Genomic DNA, 25,666 nt, shown 5'->3' with positions numbered 1-25,666 from the left:
TTTTGTATGGGATTTTGACGTTTCTTGGCCTTGTTGTTTACAAACTTATGTAAGAGTGAAAGAGAAGGAGAGAGTTTCATGCAGTGCCCTATGGAAATCTTGCACATCAAGCTCTATTTGATTTGACGTTTCTTCTCAGGTCCGTACTGGAGTCTTGAAAAATGCAACGCTTGCTCATTTTTTGAGCGATTCCTCGCCTGAATGTTCCACGCATGGAGCTAGGCCAAGTCATTAGTAAGGGAACGGACACTCTACCCATTATAGCCCAGTTTCGTGTTCAAAAGAAATCGCTCAAGAAAGTTCTTGGCCAATTCTTGGCAGGAACTTTCCACAGTGACAGCCATTTGAATGGATCACTAAAATAACTAAAACGACCGCTATGAAATGAACAGATACCCGAGTAAAGTTCCATTATAAACGGATAACTTACTGTGTTATCTGATATCTACAATAATTCACTAAATTTGTTCTCAGGTTGGTTGAATAAGTAGGCAACATAACAAACAAAATAAACAAATAATTATACCCATGATATCATTAAAATAACTTAATATGTTATGATCAGGAGCATCCTGATATCAAATTATGTAAATCAATTGGTTTGATCTGATTGAAAACACATTTTGTTCTCAGAGAGGTATTTGCTCGTTCATTAATAACTAACTTCCAATGTTGTTGTCGATGATGATGCTTCAGAGTTTGACAGGTGCGGTAACATGAATTTTCAAGGTGATAACACAAAATGGTTAAATGAATTCTGGAGTGAGAAATAGTTATCATTTTGTTATGGGGCTGATATTCGACTTTGCTCGGGTTGCGCCACCGTAGCCTTGTGTGTTTGACGTAACTCGACTGCTGTCACTGTGTTACCGTCAATATACGGTGGCGCTTTTCGGTTTCTTGGGCGATTCAGGCAAGGAATTTCCCATGCAACAAGATAAGCAAAGCAAAGCAAAGCAAAGATAACCGTACACATCGTAGTTGCTACTCCGTGATTGACCAGAACAATCGAAGTTGCACAGAGAGCCAATGAATGTGAAAGCTTGGGACTAGCTAACCATTCTCAATGTGCACAATTCGAGAGTTCAGCTATTTAAAGTCAATAACGGCGCTGGCCACGTCCTTACGGTCATCAGGAAAGGGAAGGAATGTTAGTTCGACAACCGTTGCTACTAGAAACCGTGGAATCCACAGCATCCCCACAGTTGTCACGGGAAGGAATGGTGGTTAGTAGGGTAGGGTAAGGTGTGGATTTAGAAGCCACCTCTGTTAGGTGATATGATCCACTAGTTATATGGAAATACACGTCGCGGTCTTCATAACGATTATGATTTATTTGATCACGATGACCACTGATCCCGGATTTCGTGCTCGCGTTTCCATCGCCCTACCGTGGAAACCGACTGACCAACGAATATTGTAGCGCGATTCTGATCCCGGATTTTTCACTCGCACTTCCATCACTCTTACCTGAAAATTGTCAGCCATTCGAAAATTCTCAAGCTAATCTGATTCCGCATTCCACACTATCGCTTGCATGGCTCTACCGAGAAAACCGACTGACCAACGAATATTGTCGGAATTTCCCATGCAACAAGATAGGCCAAAAAATTCCTTCTGAACTGCAAACAGCCCTTATACACGAGAACTTTACGTAAAGTTGCTCAATTTCTTTAAAAGTGAATAATATAATGAATAGTGAATAATGAAAATGAATAATATTACTAAACAAATTGACATCAATAGTAGATTTTCTGAAGATTTTCGCCAATTTATATTTAAAAATCAGAGAGAATCGGAATTTGTCATCATATGCAAATGTTTATCATGCGTTTAATATACGTATGCAATGCTTCTTAGTGTAGATATTTATGAGAACTTCCAAAGTTGTTTACTGCGAGCTATTAAGCCAACTGATTCTTTCTATATTCGACTAGCTGTCTGGCAACCTTTGTCGTGCCGTCTTGTGGTGGTTTGACAACTATTGAGCTCAAAATAGCACCGCACTCTAGATTGGTTTCAATTCGATCGTGCTGATTTCCTTCCCAGGTCATAAAAAATCAGCATTTTGTCTATTTTCTTACATTTTTAGTCCATTTTCCTATTTTTTTACAGCCACCATGAATACGAATCTAACCATGCAAGATTCATTCTGATCGGCTCAGCCGTTCGTTACTTTTGTTGCCTCAAAGGGAAGTCATATAGATTTGGACCATTATTGCCAATTGTTCTTTGGATATTAGGTTCTTTATCTAATCATCACCCTTTTCGCGATGAAAAGAAATAACTGCATTTGTTTAGTACGCACCTAGAGAGTCTACAAGTTCTTAGTCTATGGTTCCGTTCAATATTATCAATCTCACCAAACAAATTCCTGTCTTAATTCGACCACAATCGTTCCAAAAATCTCAGCAATCTTAACCACCTTAACGGCAATCGTATCCAAGCAAGCGGCGAGGGTGATCCCAAATCTACCCAGCCTTGGATTCTGGCATTTACGACCATCTTCGTATGTCCTGCTACTGCCTCCCGTTACCTCCCCATACACACCCCCATCATTCACCCACATTTCCACAATTTCTGGACCCTGCCACTGTGGAAACGACGACGCCTCATTAAAACAACTTTCTTCAAGCTTAAGCTCCGGCACAGAGGACACAACACACAAAGTGTAGGTACACGTTCTTCGTCTTCGCTTCTCAGTCTTTCTCTTTCTTGGACGGCGCCCGAAAACCACCCACCACCACCCACCACCCCCGAGCTCAGCCCACAGTCCGTTCGAGCGAAAGGGACACCCAGCCTAGCTACCCGGCGACTTCCGTTTTCGAAGAAGAAGAAGCAGGAGTAATCTTACCACCCCATCCCATAGTTTTCTGTTCTGTTGGAAAGTTCGCTTTCGCCACCACCGCACCACCTCCTGGTACCCGTGACACTCCTGCAGCAGCAGCAGCTCGTGTGTGTTGTTTCTTGAGTCAGCCACCCTCCTTCTTGGGACTCCTTCGCAAGTCGACCGGTTGCTCGCTTGCTTGGTCGCTCGGTCGGTCGGTGAGGTGTTAGTTGTTTAATAAAAATTTCGAAACCCCCCCATGATTTGGAAAAGCAAAGTGTGCGGTGTGTACCAACCGACTTGGCGCGATTCCGTTTCCCGCCTGATGCTTTGATGCACACGCACAGTTCCTAGGAGGGCAGTTGTTTTAAACATTCCACCGCCCGCCAGGGATGCCAGGTGAAGTTTCTTAAAATTTCTTTAAATGTCTTCACACTATTGAAATTTTTGATTATGTTGGCCCATATAGCCAATGCGGTAAGCGCACGGATATTCAACAAGACCATGCTTAGGGCGATGGGTTCGATTCCCGGTCGGTACAGACAGGTACTTTTTGAAAAGTATATTTCCTTAACTTCGTTGGGCGTAGAGTATCTTCGTGCCTGCTAGCTCTTAGTGGTACTTTAGGGACTTTTCTTAGAATTTCTTCAAGCGCTATCTCAGGCGTTCCTTCAGAAATGTATTCCAGAGTTCCTTCGGTAATTCCTCAAGGAGTTGCTTCAGGAATCGTTATTCAATTTCTTGCATGATTCCCTCTAGGAGTTTCCAGAAGGATTCGTTTAGGAGTCAATTTGCTACAGGATTAACTTCAGGAATTCTTTGAGAATTGTCTTTGGCAGTATCCTAAGGGATTACTTAAGCCATTTCTGGCATTTCTTCAAGAACTGCTCTATAAGCTTCTTGGAGAATTCTTCTAAAAGTTAAAGATTCCTAAAAGTATTCTCTCAGAATTTTTTGTAGGAGTTTTCCAAGAATTCCCTTAGGAGTTCCTTGAGAAATTTCTTCTGAAGTTTTTTCTGGAATTTCTCAAAAAGTTTTTTTAGGGATGTTTCAACAATTTCTTGCTGGATTCTCTTTATGAATTTCTTTAGAAATTTCTTCAGATATTTCTGTAAGAGACCTTACAGCGATTTCTGTAGCAGTGTTTCCAAGAATTTCCAAAGGTGCTCGTTCAGAAACTTCTTCCGGAGTGTCTTCAATATTTCTAGATTTCCTTTCAGGATTTTCTCTAAGAGTTTCTGAAAGGATTCTTCCAGAAGTAAATATTTGCTGCAGGATTAACTATTAACTTCAGGGTATCCTTGAAAAGTGTCTTCAGCAGTATCTTCCTTCAGGAATTTCTTTAAAATGTCATCAAAAATTCCCCAGTGACCTGATTCGGAAGTTTCTCAAAGATTTAAATATTCCGGTAGGGGATCCTTCAGGAATGTTTGTAGGAGTTCCTTCAAGAATTCCTTAGGAGTTTTGGAGGCAGCTTTCGACTGAGGTGGGATGATTTTCGGCGTGTCGCAATTGCAATCAAAAGATCATATATTCTCCTTCATCCGACGTTTCGATGTGTATTACATCTTCTTCAGGGAACTCGTTCGAGTATGTTCGAGTCAAGATTATTATACAGGTCGGACTCGATTATCCGGAGTCGGGTTCCGCAGCTTCCCAAACATATTTCTCAGGAACGAAATGTTGTACAAAAATGAAATTTTGACTGATTACTTATCAAGTTGGCTTGATAAAATATCAAAATTTCAACTTCGTACAACATTTAGTTCCTGAGATATATGTATAGGAAGCTGCAGAACCCGACTCCGGATAATCGAGTCCGACCTGTACTACATATACACAACATTAAACATTGAAAAAGAGGTTTACAAAAGTGTTAATCGCTTTCGTTTTGAAAAGGCATTGTGGACGTATTATCCGTCTGAAAAACTATTTAAAAAACGTTGGAATCGACTCTGAAATACACATAAAATCAGTAACATTCTTCAGCATATGTTTAAATGAATTGTGTACTTTTAAACACTAGTTATGTTTTTGCCGAATTCGGTTCGCACTTCTCACAGTACTACTAACGGCCAATTTGTTCAAACTAAGTGTGTGGAACCTAAGTGGGTACAACATGATTTGATCTCTTGTTGATGTTGTGTGGAGTGTTTAGAATATGACAAACCTCGAGAATAGGAAGAGCTGTTTGCAATGATATCATAGATTCATTGTGGTAAAACTTTTAAATTAATGACCACAGGGGATTCTTAAGGCGTCCCTTGAAAAAATCTTTGAGATTTTTTCCAAGTATGCCTTTAAGCATTCCTTCAGCAACTTCTTCGGTAGTACCTATCAGCAACCTTCAAGGAATCATTCTATAAACGTCTCCAATGGTTTCTTCAGAAATTCTTTCTGAAGTTTCATAGGGAACTGCTGCATTTTATCATTTATCATAAATCATTTTTAGGAATTTCTTCAAGGGTTTCTGAAGGAATTCTTCAGCATTTTTTTTCATAAGTTTTTATATTCTTGTAAGAGTTATTCTTCGGGAATCCCATTGGGAGCTTCTTCAACAGTTCCCTTGGGGATTCTTGAAGTAATTCCTTCAGGCATTTATCTTGAAATTCCAGCAAGTTCTTAAGGATTTCCTTCAGGTGTTTCTTCATGGCTATTTTAGGATACCTTATTACAGATACTTTGGAGATTTCTCTATTAGACTTTTCAGAAAAAAATCAGGAATTTTCTTCAGAAATAGCTATAGGTGTTTTATTTAAAATTTCCTCCAAAGTTCCTTTGGCAATACCATAAGAAGTTGTTACATGCATTCTCATAGGTTTTTCTTCAAGAAATTCAGGCAAAGAATGCATTTTTTTTTTCAATTAATTACATCAAGTATTTCTCAATGGCAATTCTTAAAGAAGCTCTTTTAGGAATTTCTTCCGAGGCTCTTTCGAGAGTTTCTCAAAAAAAATCAATTTAGGTGTTTTTTTTTTCATTACACGAGGTGTTTTTTATTGGAAGTTCCTAAAGGAGTTCTCTCAGAAATTTCTCCAGGAGTTTTTCTAAGAATTCTTAAAAAATAATAACTCCAGAATTTCTACAAGCTTTTTAAAGAATTACATTAGCCATTTTTTCAGAAATTTCTTCCGCACTTCACTGGGGAATTCTCTATGAATTCTTGCAGGAATAGCAAATAATTGTTTTTTAACTACACTACAGCTTTCGTAAAGGCAATCCCTAAACAAAAACTCCTGAAATTTCTACAGGTGCTCCTCAAATGTTCTTTTAAAAGAAATTTTAGAGATTTCTCTAGGAGATCTTTCAATAATTATTTCTCAACGCAATTTTTAGTGTCGAGAAGGTAATTTTGGAAAAAAAACATAGAAAGTCTCCTGGGACGTCAGCAAAAATTTTAGGGGAAATTCCTGGAATAATTTCAGAAGTACCCTGTGAGAAATTTAAATAAGGACTCCTAGAGCGATTTCTGAATTCCTGCAGGGACTTGAGCAGGAAATTTTAGATGTAAACCATGAATCGATGTCTGAACAAATTTTAGAATGATTTTTTACAGTTTATTTTACAGCAAATTCTAGTTGATCTTCTTTGAAAAATGAAACAAAAGTCTTCTTGGGGGTGATACACAAATTATGTCACGTAAAAATCGACCGTTTTCAAACCCCCCCCCCCCCTATGTCACACTTTTTGTATGGGACCTCAATATTTTTTGTAAGGGTCGTCACGCTCTGCAAACCCCCCCCTCCCCCTTAAAGCGTGACGTAATTTGTGTACGGCCCCTGATGGAAGAGAAGGAACTCACTCCTTGAGGATTTTTTAGATAAACACTTTTTTGATAAACTTCTCGAAGGAATCCTCGGGATGTTTCTGTGAAAATTGATGGAGTACTTTTTTACTTGCATAACAGGAGTTGAAGAATCTGGAGGGAATTCAGGAGGAATACCCTCCGAAATTCTTGAAAAAAAACTCTTTGAGAAGTTTCTGAAGGGTTTTCTTCGAGAGATCAAGATTCTATTCATGTATTCTTCTAAGAGTATTTTCAATGATTCTTGCAGGAAATTCACTTGAATCATTCAATAACACCAGGTGTTTCTAGTATTTTTTTTCAGAAGGAATTTTGTAAAGAAATTCCGAATGATTTTTTTAGAAAAATAAAAACAAAATCCTGAAAGAATTCCAACAATCTTTTTGGGAGATATGTATGGAAGAATTGAAGAGGAATTCCTGAAGGAATTTTCAAAAGAGCACCTGGAGCGAGTGCTAAAAGAATTTTATTTGCAGTTGAAGTTCCTTCAGAAGACTTCAGGAAGAATTTTTGCTGGAGCTTCTGGAGAAATTTCCGTAGAATATTCCGAAGGAATGCCTGAGAGAACTTTAGAAGCTAAGTTTTAACAGCAGCTCCAAGGTGAACTTTTAAGACCATTTCTAAAGAATAACTTGATACAAACTGTGCGAAAACTTTTTGAGGGATTTGTGAGGGAAGTGAAGAAATTCCTCGAGATTTGTTTCGATTAGGGAATTCTTCATGAACTATTTGGGAAATACCTTGAGACATTGCTGAAGGAACCATGAGTGAATGACGAACATATTTGAAAACTCCCGCTGAAATTGAAAAGAAATTTTCAGAAAACCTCTTTGGAGGTGCTTGACCCAACTAGATGGGAATAGTAAAGAAGAAATATAATAAAATTTTGAAGATTATCTCGGTTTCTAAGCCGTGTTTTACTTGAACGAACTATTTAGCTTTGTTCGACGTTTCGATAGTAATTTCTACATCTTTTTCAGGAAAAACATTTTTCCTGTTTTTTCTTTGTTTTAAGGGATGTTTCTTCTGTCACGTCATATCATAGGTAATGCCTTAGTGCGAACATTATGAAAAAAGCCTTTTCAAAAAATAAGAAATGGCGGCCGTATCCAAACTATAACTGGAAAAAAGTAGGTCCGTCTTTTGTTTTTTCAACGATCTTTCGTTTTGGCTTTTTAAAACACCCGGAATTGACATATATCGATAGGCGAGTTTTTTGGTGAGGACGTTCAGAAAATCCTTCACTGAAGCATGTTTCAAGACTTAGTGTGAATAGTTGACCGGTTTCAACGAAAACTGTTTTCAAACCACGTGACCCGGTTTCAATTTTAAAATTCTATCATTAGAATGTATTTATTGAAAAATTTAAAAAAAACATCTGTATTGTTATCGATATCGGAATCAAATTCCTCCAGAAGTTTTGTAAGGATTTTTGTATAATTTCCTGCAAAATTTTCCGAGGAGATTTTTAGAGATTCTTTCAGTGCTTTATCTAGGAATTGCTTTTTCATTACTTTTAGAAATATTTCGCAAAAGGGCTTTGTCAGGAATTTCCGCAGTAGTTCTTTCACAAAATTCTACACAACCCAGCCAACCAGTGATCGTATAGGATGTTGAATAAGATGTTAAAGTGGAGGCGATATGCGTATATTTTACATGCGCCTAAATGGAGGCATGCCCGCATATGGCCTCCACTTTATCATCTTATGCAACATCTTATACGATTACTGGTTGTCTGGGAAGTGCTTGCAAGAATACCTCTTGGAGTTGTATCGATCCAGGGATGGGAAATGTCATGGAATTTGATGGAAGAATGTCACGACATTTTTCAGTTTTAATCATTTCATGAGCGAATTTCAGTTCGTAACATCACCAATTCTAAACCGAAGTTTGTTAGGGAAAATTAATGAAACGGTCGATAAAGTTGTATAGCTAGGGGAACTGAAATAGGAAAATAACAAGATGACATTTTCATGACATTTTCTATACTTTTTTTGGCATTCCTTCAGGCAGAGCGTTCATGATTAACAAATATTTTAATCATGATTAATCATTGGTGATTAAAATTCAAATTTCGGTGATTATTGATTATGATTAATGATTAATTTGATTTTTGGGATGATTAATGATTATGATTAATGATTAAAATTGATTTTATCTGTGATTATTGATTATGATTAATGATTAAAATTGGCTCATTGATTAAAAATCATGATTAATCATGATTAATCAATCACAAAAAACAGGAAATGATTAAAATATAATTATTGTTTAAAATATTTTTGAAGTTCCAAAAGTAAAAGGTAACTCTGTCTGGGAGATTATTGAAAAAATAATCAAGAAGAATAGCATTTGAACCAATTCAAATTGGATCATATATTTTATATGGTGAAAAATTTTTGGTGATGAATGATTAATGATTGATTAATTTTTTTTTCTTATGATTATGATTACTGATTAATGAATAAATTGCGAAATCAGTGTGATTAAGATTAATGATTAATGATTAAATGAGAAATTTTGGTGATTATGATTACTGATTTTTGATTAATCTTAATCATTAATCATTAATCATGATTAAATTTATGATTAATCATTAACGCTCTGCCTTCAGGAGCTTATTCTAGGCGATATTTCAGGATTCTTTTTCTTTCCAAAAACCCATTCCAGAAAGCATTCTACAGTTTCTTGCTGGAGTCCCTGTAGAAGTTTTTTCTTGGATTGCTGCATGATTTCCTAGACAAACTTTTCACGAGTTTCTCCTACAGTTTCCTCTAGTGTTTTTACAAGCATTCCTTCGCAATTTTTTCTATGAATTGCTTCAAGCATTCCTTGCAAGTGGCTGCAAGGATTCCCACATCAATTCCCGAGCAGAGGAGAATATCAAATTAATAACTACGAAATCACATAACCTGTTTTTATATCTTGTTTTGTTATTATTTATCAAGGCATTACTGTTCTATAACAAATTTTGCTGGACAATCTCATTTTGTTATAATCAAGATATTGATATACATTCACTCAATTACATTTCAATAACATGTTTTGTTGAAGTACAAGTTTTGTTATTGTTGAACTATTGATCAACTTATAAACAATAGCACAATAGTAACAAGTTTTGAAATCAAAGCAACCTGTCTTTTTGTTTTGTTCCATTTTTTGTATACAGTTAGGACGGAAATTCCTGAACTAATCCTCTGAAAATTCCTCAAATAATATTCGGAAAAGCACTTGGAAGTTCTGGAGGAACCCTTCGATACCCTGGAAAAGTCTTCAAAAGAACTCCAGGCGCAAGTTTCTTAGAAATTCCAAAAGTAATTTCTCTGAGCAACTATTAGTATTTTTGGCAAAATCTTTTGAAAAAATCCTGGAGAATTCTTCGAAAAAAAAAAACTCCTGATGCAATTCTCAAAGAAATTTTCAGAGAACTCTTAAGATGAAATTCGAGACAAATAATCACGGGAAATTCTGAAGAAATCCTTGAAGGGTTTCTGTTCATATTTCTGGTGGAATTTCTAGAGGAATCTTTGGAAATCTGTGAATGATTTCGTGGAAGAACACTCGGAGAAATTTCTGGAAGATTTTTCTTTTACTTTCTTTTAGAATGAATTAAAAACTGAATATTGTATTTTTAGATCATTTAAAGTATTGTAACTCATGTAATTGGTGGGATTGTGAGACAAAGTGAATAATCTTATATAAAAAGTATCATAATTTACTTAGTTACGATTTTGATATCATAACAAATTTTGCTATCCGATTATTATCCATAACATATTAATATCAAAATTTGTTATTGAAATATTTTCCAAATTCACTGTTATTAAGTTGTTATTGATACTAACAAAAAAAGTTATTAAAATGGTTTTCCAATAACATTTTTTTGTTATGATATTTGTTATTTTGCCGCTTATGACAGACAAGTTTATAACATAATATGTTATGTTAAAAACTTAAAATAATCGATTCCATTATTCAGTTATTTTACCCAAATAACACAGCTCCTTATGCTGTTCTTATTTCCTTCTACTCGGGTTCCGTTTCTCTTCCTTCAGGAGTTTTTCTAAGAGATACTTTAGGGATACCTTCAGGAGATCTTTAAATAATTTCCTCTGGTCTTTTTCATCGGAGTTTATGTATCCGCCCAGAAGTACCTCAAATGATTTTGAAAGAGTTTTTTAAACATTTCTCCGAGCGTTTCTTCAGAAATTTCTTCTGAAGTTTCATCAAGAATTCCTAAAAGGGAATGTTTCGCCAATTTCTTGTAGGAATCTCGCCAGAAGTTTCTTAAGATATACTTCCAGGAGTTTCTGTGGGATTTTATTCAAGAAATCCATCAAAAGCTTCTTCAGTAGTTGCCTCTGGTTTCATTATTCTTTTTCTGAACGTGTTCCTTCAGGATTTTTGTCTGGAGCTCTTGCATACATTATTCCGTTGAGAATTTTTCAAGAAGTTTTTTTTATGAATTCCTCTATCTCTGAAGCTCTTGTAGGATTTTGTTATAATTTTTGCCAGGTGGTGGTATCTAAATAGTTCAACGAGAAATTTCTTTAAAAGTTTCTTCAGAAATTTCTTTAGGAATTCCTGAAAGAATTTCTCTAACAGTTCTTTCAGGCTTCCCTTAAGGAGCTTTTCAGGATTATTTTGGGATTCCCCTAGGAGATCTTTCAAAAAACAAATTGAGATTACATCAGTACTTTTTTTAGGTATTCCTTAAAAAAATGAAAAGTTTCATTATAAATTCCTAACATCTACAGAAATATTCGAATACATAGGAATAAATTTCGATAGAATTTCTCCAGAGGGAATGTCTAAACTTAATCCTGGATGAGTTTTTCCTACTACACTAGGAGCACAAAGATTTAAAAAAAATCTCAGCACTTTGCATACTGTCTACAGTAAAGTGTCGAGCATTAAACTATTTTAGGCAAATACACGAAATGTGGAGCGGACCTGGTATCACGCCGAGGACCTGGGATCGAATCTCACTCCCGACAAACTCACAAAAATGTGAGTTCTTCCTTCGGAAGGGAAGTAAAGTGTGGGTCCCGAGATGAACTAGCCTAGGGTTAAAAATCTCGTTAATACAGATAAAAAAATACACGAAAACCAGTCGAAGACGAAACGTATCGGACAAAGTCCTAAGTAAAATTGGTGATGTGCACTTGGCACATTTGGTTTAACCATTTTCTGTTGAACACCGAAAACCATTGTTAATGTTCTAAATAATATAGAACGATCTCACCAACAAATATCCATCCAAGTGTCTAGTGGTTATGCGATCCACATTGACATAAAAAAAGGGGTCTCCTGTCGCTGGCTGGCATCACAGCAGTTCTTATGGCTTCAAATCGAATACAAGTCTTCACATCTGGCATCCCTGGATTCGGAGCTTACTTTGTTTTTTTTTTCACCTTGGGCGGCGGGGGGATAGGAACGTAAAAAACCCCTACGAGATGAATGAAAGGTTTTTGTTTGGATAAACTCGTAAGATTTATACCACCTCTTCGGGTAGGAGTTTTTGTCATTCATTTTCCTTGGGAGATAGGGGTGGGTATTTTAAGAAGCGACGACAGTCCCCCATCGGAGGGAGGGTGTTTTTCTTGGGTGGTCGGCCGCTGCTGTCTCTGTCGGGTGTGCAGGGCATGCGTTTCGCGACTCTCGCCAGGCGCCGAGCGCCGCCAGGGCAAAAGTTTTCATTAAACAACGAACGCGCCTCTAATTATCTAATTACGGGTGGTTTTTAAACAAATCACGGTCGCGCGAAGTTGAAAAGTTTCCGCGCGCAGCAAATTACCACTACCACCAACCGAACCGGCTAAGACAACAGGCAATCGAGGCAAACTACTACATACCACTATACTAATAGGGGACAGTGGGAGGGGGATAGGATACTAATACCAGCACTATTCCGGGTGGTCGGCTGCCAGGCGTTGCTCTATTATTTTAACTATCATTATTAGTAGTATTGTTATCGGAATAAATCGCCTCCCACGCGGTGGGTGTAACTCGGCTCACCTCGAGTGGCAAAAAGGGCAGTCGGAAGTTTTAAACAACACCTGCTGATCCCCGGCTTCGGCTCAAAACGGAAATTGCAAAAATCGTCGTTCAGCTATCTGTATATGTTAAGATCTAAAAAAAAAAAGAACTATCCCTATTTATCGAATAAGATTATATATGAATAGATATAAATTCGGCGGGCTCTGGCCCGCACCCTCCTCCCGACAGTATTAATCATCGTCCTTTCGGGGAACGTATTCTCTTTCCCATTCTTCCCAAAACCTGGCCACATTTCACAGAGTCAGAATGCAGATCCAGCACGTGAGGGACCTGTGTGCCGTTCCGGGCGGTGCAGCAGCGGCAGCCGCGGCGGCCGCCGAGCTGAACTGCACCGGTGATATCCTGTCGGTGCAGAACCTGCTGCCCCAGTTGGCCCCACCGCCGGAGAACAAACCGCACCAGTGCCAGCAGTGTCTCAAGAGCTTCTCCTCCAACCACCAGCTGGTGCAGCACATCCGGGTCCACACCGGCGAGAAGCCCTACAAATGTTCCTACTGTGATCGCAAGTTCAAGCAGCTGTCGCACGTCCAGCAGCACACCCGGTTGCATACTGGTAGGAGATCTTTTTTCATTATTTCTTTCTATCGTTTCAATTGTTTCTAATAAATATTACTTGAATCCCTCTACACAAGCAGACAGGCAACCAGGTTTTCAAAACAGAATTGCACAAATCAAATATCTATCTAGCGTTAAGGTTAGTATGTTTTCCTCTACGTTCTAAAGCTTTTTCAGGAATGAATCTCAAGAACACGAATTGTACAATCATCGGTACAATATCATTATTTAAATCACTTCGGAAGGGAAGTAAAGCGTGGGTCCCGAGATGAACTAGCCTAGGGCTAATAATCTCGTTAATACAGATAAAAAAAAAACTAGTTAAAAGTTAAAAGAAAGATAAAACAATTCACTTCTGTACAACAATCCCTGTAATTCAACAACTTGTGTTTGTTTCTCGACAGCCAGGCCAGTTTTGTTTGTGATTTACGTCCTTTTTTAACTAGTTCATTTATTTAAGGCTCAATCGTGTATAACGCTTTACGGAGCTGGTATTCATGTTGTATTGGTTAAATACAGATTTATTGATTAATTAGATTTGCATACATCTTAGCATACCAGTTTTCTAATTTTTTAATTTATTATTTATTAAGTTTCTACAGTATGCGTTTGAAATGAAGTATGTCATGAAATTACAGCTGCTACTGTGGGCAGCCTCTTTTTTTCGCATTCATTCTCCTTGTCTAGAAAGAGCGGGATGAACACACCCTTAAACGAACAGCACACAGCACACGAGTTATTTACGAAAAGACAAAGGATTTTTCACTCATATTTGTGTAAGACTGGATCAACACAAAAAATGTGCTGATCCAGTGTTACACAAATTTTCGTGAAAAATCTTATGTATTTTAGAACGCTGCAGGAATGTTTCTCGTCGCGCTGTGTACATCGAGTTTTCCTTGCGGGGCAAGTTCCCTCTAGCTTTTTAGAGGAGAGCGAGTAAGAAGAGACGCTGCCAACGCTAGTAATTACTTCTTAGATTCGTCTAAACAAATCATGCTGTGATTCCTTCAGGGATCTCTACGAGGATTATTACAAAAATTTTCTAAGAATGTTCCTGTTGGAAATCGTCTTGAGGTTCCTTTAGGGATTCTTGCTGGTATTGCTCAGCTGAAAATGGCTAAGAAACCCCAGCAAATTCCTGGGAATATCTGCTGATATCCTAAAATAAATTACTAAAGGAACCCTTGAAAAATTCTCTGAAAGAGACAGAAATCCTTAGATAAATCTCTGAAAGAGTCCTTGATGGAATCACAGGAAGGACCTCTGAAGCAATCTCAAGAGGAATCTAATTGGGCATTTGAGGAGGAATTCTACAAAGATTTCCTCTAGGTATGCCAGATTCCTTCTGAGATTACTGAAGAATACAAGAAATACTCCAAAATTTTCTGCTAGGATTCGACCAAGAACTCTTTTGGCATTATTATTGAAAACTCTGGCTGGGATTTCTCCTACAATTCCTGCTGCAATTTATTCAAGCACTCTCTAGTGCTACGCTAAATTTCCTTAATTTTCTGATAAAAATATAAAACCAGGGTACTCCAAGTAACATTTTTCAGTCAAAATGACTAGAAGAACTACTTAAAACCATCATAAAAAATAAAATTAAAGGTAAATTGTTTTATGGCGGTTTTCAAAATATCTACAAGCCTAATAAGTCATCAAAGTGTTACTTGGGACCTCTTTGGTCCCGAAACCATGAAATGTGAAAAAACTCTTATAATGCCATATTGTTTCAAAGAAACACAACTTAGCCCCTTTAACGTATTTTTCCAGAAAACTAGAATTCAATAGATTTCAAACAAAACTAAAGAAGGTTTCAAATCGGTTCAAAAGTTATGATTTTTTGAAAATTGTATGTTTTGAAAAATATTGATTTTTCGTACCACCCTATCATAAAATTGGTCACCCTAATGACGAAATAAAAAATACGGGTCTAATAATTTTCAAAAAAAACTACTAACCCACCATGTTTTACGACAATCGGAGTTGCATATCGTTTTTCTAAGGTATGCCTGTATACTCAGCCATTCCATAGAAAAATGATATGCCTAGTGCAACTTCGATTGTCGTAAAACTTGGTGGGTTTGTAGTTTTTCGAAAATTATTAGACCCTTTTTTTTATTTCGTCATAAGGGTGACCAGTTTTCAGATAGGGTGGTCCTAAAAATCAAGGTTTTCAAAAACCTTTCCAAAAAATCATAACTTTTTTTTTGTTTGAAAATTATTTTTGTTTTTTTTTTCATGTTTTTATGATTCCGGGGCCAAAGAGGTGCCCTGGTTTTATATTTTTATCAGAAAATTCTGGAAATTTGGCTTAAAATATAAAAAAAACAGAGCTGTATGTTTTTTAGTTATCGAGATATGTATGATCTTTTGAAAATGAAAGGCCAAATTTTCCCATACAAAACATTTTTTTCGAATTCAATTATATTTTGAATTTTGATAAAACTATGGATACCAAAAACACCAGGAATCACTTAAAAACACAAAACAAGACACAGTTTTATGTCAATTTACAATGCATATCAGACAATTTTAGAGCAGCTAGTATTGAAATATATATGACTATCTATATTTAAAAAATCATATCTAAAAAACTAAAACACATACACCTTTAATTTTTAATAGGTTACGCCAAATTTTCTTAATATTCTGATAAAAATATAAAACCAGGACACCCCTTTGGTCCCAAGACCACAAAAACGTGAAAAAAATTCAAATAATTCTCGGATACTTTTTTCAAAACGACGTGTAATACACGCAAATCCTATGTTGATACGTCGTTTTGAAAAAGTATCCGAGAATTGCATATTTTTTGCACCTTCACACAATCTAACCCTTTTGACGTATTTTCCCTAAAACTACAATTGAAAAACTTTCAAATAAAAAAAAAACAAGTTTAAAATCGGTCAACTGGTTCAAAAGTTATGATTTTTTGAAAAGTTTTAATTTTTCAAAACCTCGATTTTTGGGACCACCCTATCTGAAAATTGGTCATCCTAATGACGAACTAGAAAAATTAAGGGTCTAATTTGTGACCAACCACTTTGTTTGTCCACTCTGATCATAGAGCTCGAACCCTTTCTCAGTATTAAAATTAAATAAATAAGAGGAAAAGTTAAAAGAAGAAAACTTAGATAGCTAGTAGGGATGATTACAAACAATTACTTAAATAAAAATAATTAAATATCCTTAAAAATATAATATAACTTAAGCTAAAGGTCCATGCAAATAACTTAATTTAATGAGAATAACCAGCTAGGAGGCAAAAGGCGGCAAACGGTTAATTCAAAACACACTTAGGATTTATATACAGTACCCCCCCGAAAAACGACACTCACAATAACACAACGCTGGCGAATTTTGGTAGCAGCCCTGGCGACCGCATATCGGGCAACCTACGGGGCCATGGAGCCCCGAAAAAAGGCCTTTTCACCGGTTCCTGGGAGTCCAACGAGCCACCGCTCGTTCACTTGAGTTTTAGCCAGAAAAGCGACCACAACTCGAAAAACCAAAGTTATATAAAAAGTGTATTGCCAGTTAGTGCGCTATAGCCTACAATTTAGGCAACATTTGTGTAGTGGTAAACCACCAATTTTTCCACTGTCGGTGAATTTTTCCCGCTCGACGGCACAGCAACGCTTCTACTGCGAGCATTTTTCGAAGGTCGATCGGTACCACCGGTCAGTTAACTCCCAGGATTACGTGGAAAGAGCATTCCAAGTCGCGAGGGCTTGGCAAGATACCCGCCGTCGAAGTCGGAGGTCAGGCCACCGGCGGCTGAAGCACCGAAAATACCAAGCCGCTGAAAGGACGACCAGATCGCTTGGGCGCGATCCAACGAAACGCCCCCCCCCCCCCTTTACGGGAACCGGAGGACAGCAGGACCGACAGAAGCGATCAGGCTTAGAGGACCGTGCAGCAGCCGGCATCGTGAGGACCGAAAGGAGCGAGCCGGCTTTACGGACCCCAGTGACCCAGCGGGCCACGTGTAGATCGCGTGGCTACGATCCGCTATCCCAGGACTCCACCAGCCAGCTTCCAGCGACGGGCCCAACACTGACACCCACACAAATCGTGAGTAGAGTGTATTTGGTAGGAATTCAGATAGGGCAGTTAGGGACGATAGGGCCTTTTTCAATAAACCGCCGTAAAAAGTAATACTTCTTCTTTTAACCATTTCTTCATTCCTCGAAATTGCCTCGGCGTGGATGAGCCGACCCTGAGAATTGGGTAAGGGTTTTATGGGCTGAGCGGGCGTAACAGAGACAAGTTACAAATTATTTTAGAAGAACTACGAGCCCACCAAGTTTTACGACAATCGAAGTTGCACTATATTGTTTTCCAAGAGCTATTTCAACAGATATTCTCAAAGGAATCAGAAAAGAAATTCTAGTGAGAATACAAAGAAAATTACTAGAAGAATCTCGAGAGAAAATCAGAAGGAATCCTTAACAACATTTCAGGGTGAATTTCTAGTGCACTCCATAGAGAAGTTACGACAAGGATTGCTGGATAAATCTTTCTCTGGAATAATTTCCAGAGAAATGGTTTGATAAATTCCAAAAGGAATTCCTGAATAAATCCTTAGGAAAATCTCTGGCGGTACCACATGAGGAATTTTTGGAGGAAATCCAGCAGGCGTTTTTCCAAAATTTTCAAGCTGAATTTGTGCAGAAATCTTTTCAAAAACGCCTGTTGAAATCACAGAAGGAACTTCTTCAGGAACTCCAGTGGGCATTCCGAGAAGAATTCCTGAAGGGATTCTTGGAGAAATCCACGGAGAAATCTTTGGAAATATTCTCTTGAAATTCATCCACAAACGCTGATGGAAAAATCTTGAAAATATTGCAAATCTGTCCTGTGATTCCTCCAGGGATTGCTTTGGAAACTTCTCTCGTATTTTTTCCAGGTTTCTCTCTTTTGGAATTTCTCTTGGAATATAAGCAGAAATTCTTGCCAGGATTCCTTGAGATATTCCTACTAAGTTTTTTTTTTCAGGAATTCTTGCTGGGCTTTCTCAACCCATTGCTACTGGGATTTCTCCAGTAATTATATTTGGGAGCCCTCCAAGTAATCATCCTAGTGATCCAAGTCATCCTGGTGTATTCCTGATTGAATACCAGCAATATTTTGGCAATCCCCGCAAGAATTCCGGAAGAATTATCAAATGAATTACTAGCTAGAGTTACCAGATCAACTCTTAGAAAAATTGGAGATTGTTTTGCAGAAACCCCAGCATGAAATTTTGGAGAAATATCTAAAGGAATCACAGCAGGATTTTTTTAAGGAATCTCAGCTGTAATTACATGGAGAATTACAGCAATAATTCCTGAACGAGTCCATGTTTAGTATCACTCCAAGAATTTCTTCAAATTTCCTCCAGTGATTCCTGCAGGGATTTCTCCAAGAACTGCATCAGTGCATGTTTTGGGAATTTCTCAAATTGAGTTGCAGGCTCTGTTGCACTTGAATTAGAAATACAAACAGAAGAAGATGTATTTCAGCACAAAGAATAACTTTCTTAAGCACATGAAAATTCCAAAAAAACTCCTAGGAAATGTTATAAAAGAAAAAAAAATACTTTAAGAAATCGTCTACAAAAAATTGAACATAACTCTAAAAGTTGAGCAATTTAGGAAATGGCTTGTTCGAAAAACTTTCCAACAATACATTTTTCTGCAACTTTACTGAAGACACCAATACTCATATATGGAAATAGTCAATTTCTATCTCGCTATTAGGTGGATTAGTCACAAAGGTGAAAACTCCACAATAAAGTGATAAATATATAGAACAAATTCTTCTTAGGCATCATACCGCTAAATTCAATAATTGATGCTACAAAAAATACTTAATGATGTGAACTTCCATATATTGTACGTAGCAGGTTCTTCGGATATTATTTTCGGTGGTCTAATCCGATAGTTCATAAACTGTTGATAAACTATGTTCGATGGTTGTGGAGTACGTTTTAATGGAAATAGAATGAATTGTATAGCGAATCATAATGGAAAACACGCACACTGATTTTAGAGTCCCTTGTCCGCAGCTGTTCTATTTTCGGAAAAAGTTCGGATTACCGAAGTTCAGTTACTTTTTACCAAACATTTGGTAAACATTGTCGATGATTTGGTAGAATTTACCGAACGTTTGGATTTTTTTACCGAATTCCGGTAATATTGTACTGATTATTCGGTAATCTGAACTTTTACCGAAAAAAGAACAGCTGAATACGGTACTTAATTTTAAGTGTGCGTTGTGTACCAAAAACAGCCTTTTTATAAGAATCTTATCCAGTTATCCACCGGAATAATTTAGGCCGCAGGGACCAGTCTGACGTTCTCTGTCCACAAACTAGACGTACGGGAGTATTGTAAAAGAGATTCAAATTCGTTAAGTATTCGCTGAACGGTTCGTATGCGCTAACCCAGGCTGATATGGACTATAAAATAATTTTTGGTTTAAGAACTCGTTTCGTTTAAGGCGGATGCCAAAATATAATGTCTCAGAAAGTGCTAAAATTTTTCACAGTTAATTTATTTTTTATTTTTTTAAACCGTGTACCAGGAAAACGCCATGTTAGAGGTTTGCGTGCCTTGTACAATCGTTGCCTCACTTGATCGCTAGGAGCGCTAGAGCGATCAGGAATCTATTTACAAACGAAGATACAATCCGACCTTACTTTTTCTCTTTTATGTTCTTCTATCAAAAACAGTTAGTGTTTTAGTGCTTAAATTTAACGACTGACAATTTTGCTATCATATATTTTGAGAATGAAATTTTAGCAGAAAAATCTTAATAAAAATAATTCATGGTGTTTTTCAGATTCCCTACAGCTTTTGACATGTTTCCATCTAAAATTGTGCAATCATAATAAACAATTATTTTTTATTCTTAATCACTTAACCTAATTTACAGCTCTATTGTCCACTGGGGCACTACGTGAGCTATTTCAGTTGACAGCTGCACTTACATTTTGTACAACGCCTAGATTCTATTCTACTTTATCGGACTGGTTGCCTTTCTGCTGCTTTCACTTTTTCTACCTTATACCTAGTAGAATGATGAGCACAAGGATGAAGATGGAAGGCCGTTGTTCCTTTCCAGTCGGATTGGGGGTCCATTATGTGTAGCAGTTCGTCGATGTCCAGGTATCCGGGGTCCGTTTGAGCCATGGGGCTCAGAAGAGGGTCAGTGTCAGTTGCTCTCGGGGGAAAAGCAACTGACGAAAAATTGCAAGTGCCGGGGCTGGGAATCAAACCCATGACCATCCGCATATGAAGCGAACGTGTGACCGACTACGCCACGGGCCCCGGCAATAAACAATTATGTGATCCCCGAATAATCGAGCCATTTTTGCCGGATAATCGAATCGCGGATAATCGAGCACCCGAATAACACTGTTCGACAAAAAAAAACTTTTGCCGTGATCAGAGACCCCATTAGTAGGGCATAATAGCGCATGGAAAATGTAGAAAAATGCCATTTTCAAATCTGTTGGAGCACCCCTAGAAACTTTTTGAGATGAGTTTGAATTTTATTCATTTTTGAAGGTTCGACCAGAGCTTTAGAAATTATCATAAACACATTTGAAATACAATATCTTCGAAATGCAGTTTTGTGCACCGCTGAAATTTTTACAGATCTGAGAAGCAACTTTGATAAATAACAAGTCAAAACTTCTACCTATTACGACATTCCGTTTCATTGATACATATTCGCTTAGGCTTAACTCTGACTTTTACAGTGAAAATCTTTAAAGTTTTTTTTTTTAATCTAACCCTTTAAAGCACGCCCACATTAATATCCATTTAAAAAAAACTTCTATGCGTGAATGACGTGCAGCGTCAGTCTTTCAGATACTTCGAACGCCTCGGAATATTGAATGGATTTCCGCTCCAGTAGAAGAAAACGTTTTTTTTTTATTATCTGTATTAACGAGATGTTTAGCCCTAGGCTAGTTCATCTCGGGACCCACGCTTTACTTTCCTTCCGAAAGGAAGAACTCACATTTTGCGAGTTTGTCGGGAGTGGGATTCGATCCCAGGTCCTCGGCGTTATAGTCAAGTGTTCTAACCATCACGCCAGGTCCGTTCCACAGGAGAAAACGTTTCTTTACAAGTTCTCCACTAGGTCATTAGATGTGACGTCCGTTTTCTAGTGTTAATGTGTTTTTCAGTCTCTGACTGAAGAAGATAAAAATTGTATTTCAAACATCTGATTTAACTAAGTATGATTCTGGAAAGATATACGAGAAATTTTAGGATATGATTACAAAGGATCCACAGGAAGAAAGTTAGATTAATTCATTGAGGTCAGCATGAGTAGTGTTTTAATGAAAAACTTTTCCAAACAAATTGAATGTTCTAATTGCAGTTTTATTTTTTGTCGCTTTTGAAAAAGAACAAAGATTATTGTAACAGTTGACATCAAATATTATTTTCATAACCATGTTTAAATACCAATAAACTGTGATTTTGAATGCGATGGATTAGGAAAAATACCCTTCGTCCACATAATTCAAGGAAGTATTTTGTTTTGATCGAATTTCGAATCGTGCCCAAATTTAAATATCCATATATCGCTTATGGATGAGAATGCTTTTCAATGATTTGGTGTGTACCTAAGTAACAGTTCCAGATTGCTTGACCTGGTGGATATCAAGCAGTTCCATGTTCTTAAAAATGTTAATACGATGCGGAAAATATATTCAAATTCCAACAACCTCTGTATTGAAACAAATTTGGACTATTTGGACTAAATAAATAATATTAACCCGCATTAGTGCTTCTGGATAGATAGTATTTAGCACTATATTAACAAATAGGGTCTAGGACCATTTAAGCAGGAGCACCTATTTTGGGCACTTGCTGCTATAACTCAGTCAATTCCAAACCGATTGACTTGAATTGCTGTACATAGCCAGATATTATGCGTATCTGATCGTGTATCAAAAATAAAGTCAATCGGTTTTAAATTGACTGAGTCATAGACACAAGCAGAGATTAAAATTTTCATTTTCAATGAGTGAAATTCAACGTGAATTTTGAAGATTTTCAACTGAGGGATCAAAATAAAATTCATTTTGGTGAATGAATTTTTTCACCTATTCATTCATTTTTCTGTCACTGACAATTTTCACTGAGAAATAAAACTGGACCGTAACTCCCGATTATACTTCCAATTACCTCAAAACTTGTGTATGGTAGTTAATTAGAATATTAATTATGTTCTCTGTTTGTCCATTAAGTCGGGTTGTGCATCTGTTAACAGAAATTGGACATTTCACGACGTGCGAAAAAATATTCGTGACAGAGAATTGAATGATAAAAGAGAGACATTCAGATGACAATGAATGTGGCGAGACACGAATGAAAAAATGAGAATGTCAATATTCACTTTCAATCTTCGAATTTTTTACACTCTCTGGACACAAGTGCCCAAATAGGTGATCCTGCCCAAATGGTTCCAGACCCTATGCCGCTGGAACTTATAAAACAATTTTACAATCGTGCAGGACATTATTGAGCTTGAAATTATGATTGGAAATATTTTACTACATGTGACAAATTTTATTAATTTCATAAAAGTGTCTTCAATGATAATGCCCCAACAATACATTCTGTATTCTGAAACTAACTAAAATGTGATGAAAACAACAGTGCTTGTACGATTACTAATAGTAAATGGAGAATGTTCTCATTTTTTGCTTGCATTTTTTTAGGGTTGTAGTGTTTTGAACAGGGGTCTCCAGTTAGCCTAGTAGTTAAGGCTAAGGATCGCCAATCCGGAGACGGCGGGTTCGATTCCCGTTGCGGTTGGGAAAATTTTCTCGACTCCCTGGGCATAGCGTATCATTGTACTTGCCTCACAATATACAAATTCATGCAATGGCAGGCAAAGAAAGCCCTTCAATTAACAACTGTGGAAGTACTCAAAGAACACTAAGTTGCAGCGAAGCAGGCCAAGTCCCGGTGGGGACGTCGAGCCATAAGAAAGAAGGAAGTGTTTTGAACAGTCGTGAACTTAAACCATGTTTTCTGCGCAATGCCAGCTTCAATTCATTGTATTGAAATAGGTTTGTTTTATCAATTTTACAACCTTGGTATGGCTAGGAGGTTCTTCGAAACATTAAGTGAATATAGACAACCCACGAAAACACTGGAAACGTTTTTTTTTTGTACTGATCGCAAAATATAAATGTATTAGATTTTATTTTTATTTTTACATAGGCTTTTACTTTTACTTTTACTACATACACGTTAGTAATTTGAAAAATCGACCGGATTTTCTTCTCGAAAATTTAAATTCAATTATTTAGATTATAAGTGTAGCATTTCGAAGTCAAATCAGAGTAAAATAGTTATTTTGTTATAATTAGATAAGGATAGGGACTTGCTTTTTGTGATTGAATTAAGTGAAAACTTCAAGGATTTGTATTATATAGGTCATATTTGATTCTTCCCGGATATGTATAAAAAAAATGGAATGTCGTAATAGGCTAAAATTTTGACTTGTTATTTATCAAAGTTGCTTCTCAGATCTGTGATAATTACAGCGGTGCACAAAATTGCATTTCAAAGATATTGTATTTTAAATGTGTTTATGATGATTTCTAAAGCTCGTGTCAAACCTTCAAAAATGAATAAAATTCAAACTCATCACAAAAAGTTTCTAGGGGTGCTCCAACAGATTTGAAAATGACATTTTTCTACATTTTCCATGCGCTTTCATGCCCTACTAATGGGGTCTCTGATCACGGCAAAAGTTTTTTTTTGTCGAACAGTGTAATCGCGTCCGACCTTTATCTCAGATCCGGTATGAGATAAGCAAATCAAATATTCGACATTGTTATTTTACATTGTTTCACATTGAGCGGAATCCCGTAAATACGCCTGAAAGGCCCTGAATGAGTGTCGGGATGAAGTGAGTGCAAAAAATCATGATGGAAGAAAACCTGAAGGTTTTCCGAAAGGTTTCAGGATTCAGTAATAAAAAATTGAAAGAATCAGGACTCTGGAAAAAAAACTTAGAAGAATAATGCAAAACCCTTGAGTAGCCTTTGCAGGAATCCTGAATGAACCCCCGGAGAATGTTTGGAATTAATCTTTGAAGACATTTCGGAAATAAAGAATGGACTCGAAAAAAGTGAGACGCAAAATAATGTGCAGCTTTTGATTGAGTGCACTAAAGTAGTTGAATTTTTAATAAGGAATAGCATATTATATGTACCTAGTTGATATCATAAACATTTCATCAAAATCGGTTTAGAACTGGCGCAGATGTTATCGATACAATAAAATGTAATTTTGGAATCTTAGGGTATCCATTTTAAAAATTGTTTAGGCTATAACTTTGTTGTTAGCTCATAAAAACGTCTGAACATTCGACTGTAAGTTCTACAAGTAAGGCATAAAGAGTGGTGAAAATTTCGTCATAATCGGTGCGTACTTTTTTTAACAATTCAAACTAAAAAAAACGTTTTTTTAATGGCACTTAAATTAAGTAGCACCTGCAACTAAAACAAAAATGATCATCGTTGCAAACATGTTGCAACTGTGTTTTTATGAAACAATGAGTTATTAAATAGTTATATTGTAATCACGGATGCATTCATTCGTATTCAGAAAATAAAAACATGTGACAGAAAATTAAAACCTATTAAAATTTTGTTGTTTATACCAAACTGAGCTATAACATGTGTATAACAACTAGCGAAATTAATGACCATTTCAAAATAAGTGTGCACTACTTTGACTGTAGAAATGGCAACACTGTCTCGATTTTTATAAAACTTTTACAGTGTAAAATTTCAGTCATTTTGGTTGAATACTTTCACTATACCAAAACCCACATCTGCTTATTGTGACATAGTGCTACAAATATGGCTATAACTTTTTTAACGGTTTCATCAAATTGAATCAAATTTTGACACATATCCAACGCGCAAAAAAAAATTCATTGAAATCAGTTCAGTATTTTTGGTTCTACAGTTTTAGATAAAAAAAAATGTTATATTTTATAAAGTGTTTGTTTGACCAACGGGTTCTACGCCATTATCCGGAAAACTATTTACCGGAAAGACCATTTACCGGAATAAACCATTTACCGGAAAATCATTTATCGGAAAAGATTGTTTCCCGATATTTGTTTCCAGATTGCACAGCGATATCCAGACATTAGATCCCATTTCGTTAGGCAATTTCCTTCGGTAATTCCTTTAGGATGTCTTCCACTATTTGTATGCGAACTTTTCTGCTTCACTGAAATAAATTTTGTTGTGGAAACTACCGATTCCATAGTAATATTACTAACCGTACCTATGATTCTCAACCGACAACAATTTCCAGTAAAACACTGTCAACTTAACTAGCAGTGCAGTTAACATTACCAAAAATAATCTTAATTTAACA

At 36.8% G+C, this 25,666-nt stretch overlaps 1 protein-coding gene across 2 annotated transcripts in view; it reads left to right on the top strand.

The window, feature by feature from the left end:
• LOC109431130 (zinc finger protein 358) overlaps window positions 1–25,666 on the top strand; it is a 49,390-nt gene that overhangs the window by 11,112 nt on the left and 12,612 nt on the right. For both annotated transcript variants that reach the window (XM_029854899.2, XM_029854903.2), the window contains exon 2: window positions 12,932–13,245. In XM_029854899.2, coding sequence (XP_029710759.2) covers window positions 12,932–13,245 — 314 coding nt within the window. The remainder of the gene's footprint in view (window positions 1–12,931; window positions 13,246–25,666) is intronic.

This window comes from Aedes albopictus, chromosome 1 (assembly GCF_035046485.1).
Source record: "Aedes albopictus strain Foshan chromosome 1, AalbF5, whole genome shotgun sequence".
NCBI classification, from domain to species: domain Eukaryota; kingdom Metazoa; phylum Arthropoda; class Insecta; order Diptera; family Culicidae; genus Aedes; species Aedes albopictus.
The sequence above is the reverse complement of the archived record's forward strand: the minus strand, read 5'-3'. Positions and strand labels throughout refer to the sequence as shown.